General features: G+C 41.5%; 1 protein-coding gene across 6 annotated transcripts in view; it reads right to left on the bottom strand.

Annotated features, from left to right (window-relative positions):
• PCNX1 (pecanex 1) overlaps nt 1-12,694 on the bottom strand; it is a 127,915-nt gene that overhangs the window by 67,031 nt on the left and 48,190 nt on the right. For 5 of the 6 annotated variants that reach the window (XM_075614209.1, XM_075614210.1, XM_075614211.1 and 2 more), the window contains exons 5-6: nt 9,724-9,813; nt 4,334-6,007 (exon numbers count right to left, since the gene is read on the bottom strand). In XM_075614209.1, coding sequence (XP_075470324.1) covers nt 4,334-6,007; nt 9,724-9,813 — 1,764 coding nt within the window. The remainder of the gene's footprint in view (nt 1-4,333; nt 6,008-9,723; nt 9,814-12,694) is intronic. The other variant, XM_075614212.1, reaches the window with a different exon arrangement.

Below are 12,694 nucleotides of genomic sequence, written 5' to 3'. Positions count from 1 at the left end.
ACACACACACACACACACACACACACACTACCCCCCCCCGCCACACATACATATACATAATACACATACAGTATACACATACACCAAGAGAAAAACCAGCGCTCAGATAAAGAATAGTTAATAAACTAAATGGAGTGTATAGATGAAAAAGGGGTAGACTGTAATATATAATATATAGGAAATCGCATGAAACAGAAATATGCTGCGCTAAGTGTGGATTAACCCAAGTGTGGCCGGCGTAATGTGACTACGTGGACGGGCTGTCAGAACAGCTGCTCAACTCCCTCCCTGTATACTACCAATTAAGTGAGGAACACTGCATTTATCCCGGATCAGCATGCTTACTGTCTCCCTGTGATACAGTTTGGAGGCTAAGGTCGCGCGACGGATGATGTCACCCGTCACCGCTAGCAAAAGTTGTAATTAGCTTTCCGGCGACGTCGCAAGCAACCAGGTCTTTGATTGTTTCAGAGGCTGTCACGTGGCGATAGCCTCTGAAAAATCAAATTTGACCGGTTTCAGAAATTCGTGCCGCCAGTATCGCTCCCGTCGCGTCACGCTTACTATAAGCACACGCAAAGGCGGCAATACATTTGTTTTGCTGCGACACCTTTGCCAGCACTATTAGGGCAGCCTTAAGCTGGACACTACGCACGCCTGGCGTACAGGGGGTGCGAGCTGAGCGCTTAACCGTGATCTGCGGTCTGTAGGCAGCTTTCTGCAGCGATCGGAGTGTGGGGGCGTGGCCTAAATGGGGTGGGTGGGCGTGGCCATGAACTTGATAGGTTGCCATTGGTTCGAGGAGATGGTGAGTGTGTGTGTGTCTCCTCAACGGAAGAGACCCATAAGTGAGAAAAGATGGATCTGATGTGTTTTTTTGTGTTGAATGTGGTGTTTCTTTTGGCTTTGAGGAATCTTCCTTGTCCAGATTCAGCTGTAGCACAAAGATTGGTGTGTGTGTGTGTGTGTGTGTGTGTGTGTGTGTGTGTGTGTGTGTGTGTGTGTGTGTGTGTGTGTGTGTGTGTGTGTGTGTGTGTGTGTGTGGTGCACTTGAGGAGGGAGAGTTTGGAGTTGTGAAGTTTCTGCTGGAGGTGATGTGTAAAATTAATAAACATATATAAAGAGCATGTTTAGTTACGGTTTTGTGTGCCTGGATATATTCACCCCCCTCCGCTGTTCTTGCCAGGCTGCCGGCGATCTGCCCTCTTCATTGGCACCATGGCGCACCATGTGACGCGTCGCCGCACGGGAACACAATCCAGTTGTATCCCCGGCTGGCTGACGCGTCACTGCATGAAGAGGGCCAGGAAGCGAAGAGTCACTGGGGCCTGTTAGGGAGGTGGTAAGGGGCTGGTGAGAGGCGCGCACGCCACCGCACGCGCCGCCGTCTGCAGCGGGGAGCAAGCCTTAGCTGACGGGTTTTGAATTCCAATACTACACTGGACTATCTACACTGTAGGAATGGTGAGATAATTTTGAGCCCTATACATATGCGCATTAACCCCTCCAGAGTTACTGGACTGTTGCACCTTATACCTCACTTAACCTTAGACCAGGGACGCGCAAATGTTTTTTTTGCTGCACCCCCTCTGCCTGTGCTGGTCCGGTGGTGCGCAGGCCACCGCCCCCCCCATACCTCGCACATTACCTTACCGTGGCAACTGTGACGTCACATGACCCCCGCAACATCAGTTAACGGAGCATTGCCATTGTCACGCGTCCTGAGGCCGGCTGAACCTCAGTAAGTAGAGGTTGCAGAGGTTTCGCCCGGTCCCCCGGCACTTAATTGAAATACCTTGGGGGGGAACCCGGGACATCTGTACCCGCCCAAATTTCCCCTCCCCCCCACAGAAAATTCTCCCGTCCCTCAGTTTGCACACCGCTGCCTTAGACTGTTCACATTTGGAACTTTCATTTGTCACTTCTCCAATAATACAGCAGCCTTCACCTAACTGTGTCCCTCATTATCTATCCTCCTCGCTGCAATACAGATCAGGATTGGCAACATTTTTTTTTTATACATTGTTTCTTACGATTGTTTTTTATCTCCATAAAATATCATTGATTCAGGGAACTTGCTTGCCCTGTTTTTTTAATAAAATTGACTAATTTGTGTGGCTACTACATACATTTGCGCTGTGTGTGTATGGGTGTATATACAATATATACAGACACACACTTACATTGGGTCTCTCTCCCTCACTGTCCTGCCAGTGGCTGCAGGGGAGGGGGCAGCTCTCTGCAGGTTGCTGACCTCCAGCTGCTGCCTCTCTCCCTCACTATCCTGGCGGTAGGGCGCTGGCCGGGCGTCTTGTTGCCCCCGGACCCAACGTCTCCCCAGCTGCTTGCCTGCCTCTCTCCTGTACTGTTCAACGCTGGGCTCTGTGATGTCGGCACCGGCATGAGAGCCCAGCGTGGGACAGTACAGGAGAGTTAGCAGCTGGGGGTCAGCAACCTGCAGAGCGCCACAAGGAGGAGTGGAAAGAGCCGCATGCGACTCGGGAGCCACAGGTTGCCGACCCTTGGGCTAGGAGGTCTTAAGTCCAGCAGCTGGAAAGTGGTTCAATTTAGTCTTAAAAATACACAACCACAAGCATTTTGGCCAATAAGGTATATCCAAGTATAATGGCCCCCAACAAGGTTGCGTGCAGTTCACTCTACCATTGTGAAACGATAAAAAAAAGTTAACATATGTCCAGGGTTACAATAACCTATGTAAACGGGACTATCCTGGTTTACATAACCGAGATATCATTTGTAAGAATGAAAAAAGCAGGTAACTACTAACAGAACATGTACGTCTAATTGCATAAGATAATTGTAACCCACAACACTGCAATGCATTGCAACGTTGAAGTCATCTTTGCACTGATGGGGTTAACATACATATTAGTTTGGTAAAGATGTCCATTAGGATTTTATGTTCTTAACTATCTTCTCATGCAAGAAGTTTAACTACTTTGCTGCTTGGAGCGCTCATTGTGATGCTGGTACCCATCAGCGAAGCAATTAAGCTGCTTATCTGAAAGATGAAGCAAATGTAAAACCTAAATACATTACGGTAAAGGTTTGTTCTACGCAAATAGTATGTGAGGAAAAATCTGATATATATGTGCATTCTTACAGCTGCAATCCAGGTTGGCCATTTTATTTAGAACTGAATCCCATTATGTTCAGCTCTGGGGACTCCTTGCTTCTGTAGACACTTGCCTCCAAAGGGGGTGCCTGTATCCTCTTCATGTAATGGCGGATGTTGAAAATGTACGCACCCAGCAGGCCAATAGGAAGCTGTGGCGTCATTATGTTGGGCTTCCTATTGGTCCGCATGACGCAGGATCTTTAAACTTACAGGAGAAACCGGCATACCCTTTGGAGGTCTGTATCTCGGGGAAAAAGGGGGTCGGGATCCCGGAGCTGAAATTAATGGGGTTCAGCTCAGGAGACCCTTTGCTTCAAACTTTAAAAAAAACATAAAACTAAATTTTAATAAAGCGTATAAATTGCTCCTTTAAGGAGTCAAAACCAGCATCATTTTAGTACAGTACATAAAAATAAATGAAAATACAAGTGACGAGAATTATGAGCTTATGCTTGGCAAACTCCAGGGAAACCACACAGCTAATTCATGCGACCAAAGACTATATGAACATGACTGTAATGCTTTCAAAACTGCCAGCAAACTTGACAGCTTATATATTATGTTGGTGCCATATAACCATATATAAATCTAAAAAGAACACCCCTTTTTGCACCTCCCCATGGTAACAAAACCTTCTGATTAGAATTATTCATTGAGAGCAATTCCCATGGCAGCAATCTGCAATCCTATGTACAACTCTACTAACAGGCAGAAGAGAACAGGGAAAACGTAACCATTCTACGACTGTAGGACATCCTAAGCACAATTTCTGCCCATCATACTGTACATCCTTGACATATTTCAAATGTATGCATTTTAAATGAACTTGTTTCTTGCTGGAAGAACCTGCAACACATTCAGCTGCGTATAATACATATGATTTGAACTGTAGAAAACACGGAGTTATTTACAATACTTGGCAGGTTAATCGTGAAACAGAGATGTTACAAGACACGTTACAAATACAGTTGTAAATAAACACAAACTTCTAATGATTTGAGAAACCAATGCTCTTACATTTAAATAATTAAGGATGCTTGAAACGGCAATTCAAATTGCCCATAATCTTAAAATGAAGCATCAAGAAAACATTTAAATTATAGAACGCAATGGCAATGCACCCAGCTACAATCTTAGAAATGAACTGGAGACAGACGAACAAAATATACATGTGGTTAATGGTTTGCTTCTTACCTCCAACAGCTGCTTCTCGCTCTTCCGCATCTTGAAACGTAACCTGACTGGGCAAACTATTTCTTGAACGCGTTACGGACTCTAACTGTGAAGCCCGACCTAACAGAGACAGCTGATCTAGTACCTCCCCCTCTTTGGCCTCTAGATCTGATTTTGAAGTGGTTAATGGTTTGATACTTTCTGGAGCTGCCAGTCTGTTAACATCACTAAAACTAACTACAGTGCCACTGTCCAGACTTAGTACTCGGGCACGACTCTTAGTCCCACTTGCACTGGAAGTCCTGCGGGTGGAACGCTTTTTGCTAGTTCCTTCACAACTTAAGTGGGCTCGATGTGAACCTGTGCCTCTTTCTTTGATGTGATATTTTGTCCTCAGGGCACTGTATCTGGCCTCAGGAGACTGACATGAATGGGAAGTAGTGCTGGAAGAGCTATCGCTGCTGAAACGGTGGGCCGACTGCACGCTTGAGGTCCTGCTCAAGTCGCTTTGGTCGCTAGAGTCTTCATCGTGACAAAAACCAGCACTGTGAGGTTTGGTATCAGCTATGCCTTGAAAAGAAACATATTCTTTGTGTCTACTTGCATCAAAACTGCTGGCTCGTTTTTTACCTGTCCGCCTCCTGCATGATTTATGGGCTGAGGATGTCCGGTGTATTAAACTGGATGATTTGGGTCGCACATCGCTATCCCGCTGTTTGATACCCGTTTCTTTAAAGGATCTTAAATCTACTAAAATCACTGGCTTGTCACCAGGCTCATCTATATTCTCTGAGAGTTTCCCAGGTAGCCAGTCAGCTTGAGCAGTTAACTCATTTGCATGAGGGTTCTTATTCGCTTCTTCTGATGCGGACGAGCTAAGACCCCTTGGACTCTGAACATCATCAGATGTGTTGGCATCCTTGGCTTCCTGAGCAGTACTTCTTTCTAAAGCAGTCCTTACACTACTAGTCCTTTTATCAGTAGCTGAGCTACGCTCATCCTCTGGGTCACTACAATGTCCTCTCTTTGCAGATGCAGCTGTCCCCTCCTCATGTTCTGATAAAATACTTTCCACATGGGTTGAACTAGTCTGTTCGCTTTTGTAGCTGCTAATGGTGCTGTTTGTGTCCCGATCTGTTCCACTACAGTAACTTTCTGTGGATCCACTGCTCCTAGTGCTGAGGCTTCGCAAGCTGTCCATGCTTTTATCAGACTTCATGTGTTTAGCGCTACCATTTCTTGAAAGCTGCTGGGCTCCTTTGCTTTTGAGACAGTCTAACTGAAAAATCCCTGAAGCACAAGCATTATCTACTAGAGAATCTTTGGACCCAGAATGTGGTTTGGAAGCTTCAAGTTCACTAACAGGATCCAGCCCGCGCCTTTGTTGATAAAGTGGAAAGTCACTAAGGGAAGTGTCTGGAAAAGCAACAGCAGAACTAGAAGTCCTCGGGACACCTCTTGGTCTATGGTCTTTCCTGTACGAATGCGAATGCAATGGAACAAGTGAGGCCATTTCTGTGTCACAGGCATTGGACAGAGACAGATCCACGTGGTGATGGTGACTGTGTGTCGGGACAGATACCTTGTCACTAAAGTCTCTAATTATGTCCTTGCCTCCGGAGGATAATGAAGGCTGAATGGAGACAAAGGAGTCATTGGAAACCAGACGAAAAAGCTTCTGATCTGCAGTCAAATCTGTTAAACAAATGTTGAATATTTAGTAGGCAAAATGCTGAATACTTTCCTGAACTCAAAAATACCAATGCAATTCAGCTAATCTATAGTGCTAAAGGAAAAACAAATCTAAAGGATAATTTAAGTGAAAATCTTTAGACTTTGTATATGAATTGTATAGCACACTACATGCAGATGTTAAACTGAATGTATTCATAAAGATATCGATGTCTCATGTACAAGTCATTGCCCCAGAAGATCTTTAGGCTTGAAATCAAAATGATTACCCAATGAGTAGTTTACTGTACAACATAACTGAATTGACATTCTACATTATAACTATGCATGCAAGAGTATGCTGTAAAAGCCTAAATTGAGGCCAAGTGAAGAATGCAGTTGGCACTTATATGATCACTTAATATACAATTGTTGATTTGCACCATAGGGTAAATGCTACAAGACGTATATTTAAATATAATTAACTAATGTAGACCATCCCTTTGATTTATCCTGTTTACAACAGCAATCAGATAATACCTAGGCTTTAAAAACAGAATGAAAGATTACATTACACAGCTACTTTCTAGGACAGTCTGCTCCAATACATGTCTGACAAACACACAGAAGACACGCACATCCATGCTATTGTGCTACACTAATGGCCGCACATTATTGTTTTCATTCATTACTCTTTACCTTTTCACGCACTCCTAAAATGAAAGAAAAACATCCAGCTTTATTTCTTATACCTGGGATTTACCAAATTAAAAACCTTGACTGACCCAGGAGACCAATTTCTCCAACACTACTAGAAATCAAACAAAAGTTATCATACAACTGTTCGCAACAAAGAAAAACATATTGTTTAGTATTAATCTGCTGCCATAGATCAGCAAGGGATGCATAAATATGTTTAATTGCTACTTTGTCTTGAAGCTTGTGTGAGTAATGCAATGCTTTTGATGTTCTGTGGGCAAATATTCCACCCTGCAACTAACTCTAAGGTCTCCAGCAGACCTCATTAGGTTAATATACATGAACATTGAGCATTTATACTTGAAATATTAGCAGATGAGCAAGTGCCATTTTATTATTAAACTATACACATCTATTAACGATAAATAGCTATGCTATTTAGCCATGCTAATATAGTGAGCCTGTTGTGATCAAAATGTTAAACTGGCAGTCCCCCCTGCATGTTTCCCCACAATATCCAATATCTGTTTTCAACTTTTTTTTTTTCCCCTGGTACACTGATATATTATACCATTTCATTTTAAATTACCCTCCCCTCCCCCCTCCACCCTGGACTTCTCACTTAGTAGATCTCAAAAATAATTATTGAAGATAATGACAAGACATTTTCTCTGATGAGATCCCTTCTAATCTGCATGGAAAACAGCACTGATCTGCCGAGTGGAGAAAGTGTGCACAAGCAGCTGGAGTTTCCATGTGAACGCAATGCATACTTTGCAGCCCTTAAAATTAAAATAAATTCAAACAGTCAGGGAAAAAAGAAGGATGTAATCTGCGTTACAGGCAATCCAAGCCCAGCGTTTATTATTATTAATGTTTTTACATAAGATTGAAGCAGGGATTTTCTGTAGCTGAACCCCATTAATTTCAGCTGCGGGACTCCCTGCTTCCCAAGATACTTACCTTCGTAGTGGTAGGATGACATCACTGCTTCTTATTGGACCACAGGACGTGGAAGAGTTGAAGCCACAATTACATGAACCCCAGCCGGAGCTGCTACCAGCACCCACTACGGAGGTAATTATCTTGGGAAGCAGGGGGTTCCCCGAGCTGAAATTAATGGGGTTCAGCTCCGGAGACCTGCTTCAATCCTATGTTAAAACATTTTTTTTTTAAACGCTGCTTGGATTGCTTCTTTAAAAGGGCTTCACAGAGCTCATTTCAAATTCAAATTTGAAGGACAGTTGCTACTCGTCCAGTCAATTCTTCAAATCAAAAGATATTTTTTTTTAAATCTAAATAGGAGTTAGAAAAAATTTATGATCATATTGATCTATATACAGTGGCAAGAAAAGGTTTGTGAACCCCAATGATAATTGCGGAAATGCCATAGTTTTTCCATGATCCAAACCAGTCTTTTCTTAAATATCCAAAAGTTTATATTAACCAATTCCATGTATTTTGAAACAAAATGATGAATTAGACAAACCATGAGTAATTAAAAAAGTCAGGATATGTGCAAAAGTGAAACCTAGTTTTGCAGCTAAACTAAAGGGGATAACTAGAATAAGGTTTTAAATAATTATGTAGATCTTCAGGGGCGAGTTTGGGAGGCCCGACCCTATATAAAGATCCGAAAATTTGGGAGTGTGGTCATCACCATACAGGTGTGTGGAAACACGTCATGCCACGATCAAAATAAATCTTTCAGGACCTCAGAAAAGCAGTTATTGATGCTCATCAGTCTAGAAAGGGTTACAAAACCATTTCTAACGATTTGGGACACTACCAAACCACTGTCAGATAGACTACAAATGGAGAAAGTTCAAGACCACAGTCACTCTACCCAGGAGCAGTCCACCCTACCGAAATCTCTCAAAGAACAAACCGGCAAATCATCCAGGAAGTCTCGGCCAATGTGAGTGTTCATGACAACTATCATAAAAAGACTGAACAAGAATAGTGTTCATGGAAGGAGGAAACCACTGCTTTCTAAAACGAACATTACTGCCCATCTGAAGTTCGCCAAAGAACACAGATGATCCACAAGACTTTTGGAACAATGTTCTCTGGACAGACAAGTCAAAGGTGGAACGCTTTTGCTTCAGTGAGAAACATTATGTTTGGCGAAAACCAGAAAACCAAAAAACTCGAAGAACCTCATTCCAACTGTCAAGCATGGTAGGAGTGTGATTTGGGACTGTTTTGCTGCCTCAGGACCGGGACGGTTTGCCATTATTGACACAACCATGAATTCTGAATTGTATCAGAAGATTCTACAGGGGAATGTCAAGCCATTTGTCCATAAGCTGAAGCAAATGTGTGTCGTGCAGTAAGATAATGATCCTAAACATACATTCAGATAAAGAGTGGTGGCAGAAAAAGACATTTTGCGTTTTAAAATGTCCTACTCACAATCCGGACCGAAACCACATGGAAATGTTGTGACAGGACCTGAAGCGAGCTATTCCTGCAAGGAAGCTCTCAAATATCACCCAGTTGAAGCAGTTCTGTAAGGAGGAATGGGCCAATATTCCTCAAAACCGATGTGAAACTGACCGGCAGTTACAGGAAATGCTTAGTTGACGTCATTGTTGCTTAAGGGGGCTCCACCAGGTACTGAATCTCAAGGGTCACATACTTCTTCACACAAGGACATTCAATGTTGAATCATTTGTGGATAAATAAATGTTCAAAAAGTATCATGGTTTTGTGTCATTTGTTTGATCAGGTTATCTTTATTATTAGGACTTGAATTAAGATTTAACATCATTTTAGGTTTGAAATATGTGACAATCCTAGGGGTTCACAAACTTTCCCACCACTGTATATGTATAAGCATTGTCTAAATGATCAACACACTGTATTGACCCTCTAATTACTTCCTTTTCTTTAAAGATGCAATTATGAATTTGTATTAATCTTCTGTTAGCTACTTAAATCCCTTGATATGGTGAAATTCTGGACTAGAGCGTAAAACAACGCTTTTAAAAATCAACAGAAGCCAATGCACCAGGCATAGAAACATGACTTTTTTTTACCTTGGTCTTCACTTCCTTCTTTGCACAAACTATAGCTCTGGCCAAGGCTTAGACTGATATCATCTGAGGTCTTTGCAGCATCTGTATCCCCTGCAGAGACAAGAAGTGTCATACACATGTGACCCATGTCATTGGCCACCAAAATTGCAATACTCTCATACAGCATTAAGGCATTGCCATGTAAACCTATTAACAAATCTGTTACATGTTGTGATGCCATCTAAGCCAATGACACAGATCACATTTGTAGGAAGGCACTAAAGCGAAACAAAAGGCATCTCTTTAGAACTGATCTTTTGTGCTCCATGAAAGATGCTCTGCTGCATATTGCAAAAAAGTGAAGTGAGTGGGAAAATGTAACTATGGTTTCCTTTTTCTAGAATACAACCGGAAAAATATTTCATGATATACAGACATCACAGTCTCGATATTAATGTAACTTGGGCAATCTAGATGAAAGTCCATAAAGAAGAGCAGAAATGAAATGCTCTACCTGCTATAAGATAATAAAATTAAAACTTGCAAAGTTTTTAAAGTTAGACTAAAATAAAAGTCTCAAATTCCTCTCTTTCAGACACACAAGTCTTATATTGTCTATTTAAAGCAAACTTTAATATCCAGCTGCTTAAGGGAGGCTCACTAACCTTTCGCTATGTTCGGTTACAGACATGAAAAGACTGAGCTACAATCGTAGGTAACAAAACAAATACATGATCAAACAAAAGGACCATCATTACTGATGGTAACATATCTGCTCTAAATAGTTTCAGATTAGTGATTGGATACTGGAAACGGTATTCTGATCAGTTTTAAAGTTCTCTCAATTTCCAGGGACGAATAGTCTGTGACAACACCAGGACATACTTCAAAAAACGAGAGGTAACTCTCAATGTATTACTTCCTGGTAAAATATTTTATAAATAAATAAATCTTTGCTCAATATTTAAAGTTGAACAGTCAGTAAATGGTCTAGTTATTTATACATATGTAACAGCATTTTGGTACGAAGACATAAAATCATTATCAGAGAGCGAAAAAGTGTAAACTCTGGATATTTAAATCAGTTAAGATTTTTTGGACCATTTACTTTCTATAAAGAAAATGAAAAATGTCTCCTAAAAACAGTTCTATATAATATTATTATTATTTATATTATTATTAACAACAAAGATACTAATGTCCTTTTTCATGCAATGTATCCATGTGGTTTAAACCAAAACAAGTTAAAAAAAAAAACTAAAAAGCATGGTCTTTGAGTGGGGTCATGTAAATCAAATCTGAAAGATTTATTCTTCAAGATGAGTAGATCAAGGACCATCAAGATTTCATTAAGGTCCATTTCAAAAGATATAGTATCAAAATCGACCCAAGCGCTTAAACAAATTAGAAATTGATTGAGTAATGTGAGTAGTGGTGAATGGAGAACACTTAGAGGGATAAGGAGGAAAACTGAAGTGAGTGATGCAGGATTAAGTCATGAAATGGACACTCCAGTTTATCATTAGTGTCACTCTAAAGAGATTAGAAAAGAAAGTACAATTTTTAGGAAACAATTCTGTAAGGAAGTTGACATTACAAAACTATGGAAAAAAAGAGGACATTTACCTTCAAGTCTATGTACCATGTACATAGACTGTACCATCTATGGCAGTCAAATACTAATGCTATAGCTCCTCCTCCTCACAGTGGGACAAACTTCCTGTTACCACTATATGAGGGGGTGTTATCCACCTACGGTCAGGTAACTTCTGTCACAGCTCTTAAAAAGGAAGCACAAAACATAATATGCCAAACATAAGAAGACTCTAGGGAGGGATGTGCGCTACCGGAGGGGGACATGCGCTGCCATAGAGGCTTTTAAGAAACAAATCTAAGAAGGTAAATTTCCTCTTTTCTTCTACGTCCTCTATGGCAGCGAAATACTAATGGGATGTGCCAGAGCAATTCCTAGACTGTTTGGAGTACTTCTTAACACATTCCTTCTACCAAATTTGGCATCCGCTGATGAGGGAACATCCAGATGGTAATGCTGAACAAATGTGTAAAGACCAGGTTGTAGCTTTAGAAAATGTATGGGCAGAGGCCTGAGCTTTTTCTGCCCATGAAGTGGAGACGGTCCTGGAGTAGTGGGCCTTTAGTCCTACAGGAGGATTTTCTCCTGCTATTCTATATGCCTCAAATATAGCTGCTCTAACCCATCTAGATATGGAAGCTACGGAGGCTGCATGACCCTTTTCTGGGTCCATCATAAAAGGACAAATAACCTAGTTTTCCCAATACTGAAATGATGCGACAGTCCTTAACACACTTATCCCCTTATATATCTGAAAAAATTGTTTGCGACATGATGAAGCCTGAAGCTCTCCAACCCTACGTGCTGTAGTAGTAGCAGTTGGGAAAACGACTTTAAATTGAATGTAATCTCATATGGAGCTCAAGAATTGCTCCAAACAAGAAAGAAGAGTTGCTGTAGCACACGGTTCAGATCCTATGAAGGAACGGTATCCTAAAAGTATGCTTAAACCTACACACTACTTAAATATATTTAGAGACCGTCGGATCTAAGGCAATGATACAGTAGAATGCACCTAATGTGGATACTTGGGCCCTACAAGAATCTAGATTTAAACCCTTTTGGAATCTTTGCTGAAAAAAGTCCAGTATATTAGGGACTTATAGCTGCAAGGGGTCTATCTTTCGTAATTTACACAAAAGTATAATTGTCTTCCATATGCGATAACAGATTCTAGAAGTTACTAACTTTCTGGAATGCAAAGGTGTCGATATTACTTCATTGGAGAAACCATGTGCCCTTAATGACACCCTCAAGTTCCACACCATCAATTTGAGCAATTTAAGATTGGGGAAGCAAAGAGGACCCCGAGTCAATGCGGGGACCATCGGAAGAACCCATGGATCCTGTACTGACAAGTTCTTGAAGTACACAAACCATGTGTTTCTGGGCCAATAT

The sequence above is a fragment of the Ascaphus truei genome, chromosome 9 (assembly GCF_040206685.1).
Source record: "Ascaphus truei isolate aAscTru1 chromosome 9, aAscTru1.hap1, whole genome shotgun sequence".
NCBI lineage: Eukaryota > Metazoa > Chordata > Amphibia > Anura > Ascaphidae > Ascaphus > Ascaphus truei.
Note: the sequence above shows the minus strand (reverse complement) of the source record. Positions and strands in the feature narration are given on the sequence as shown.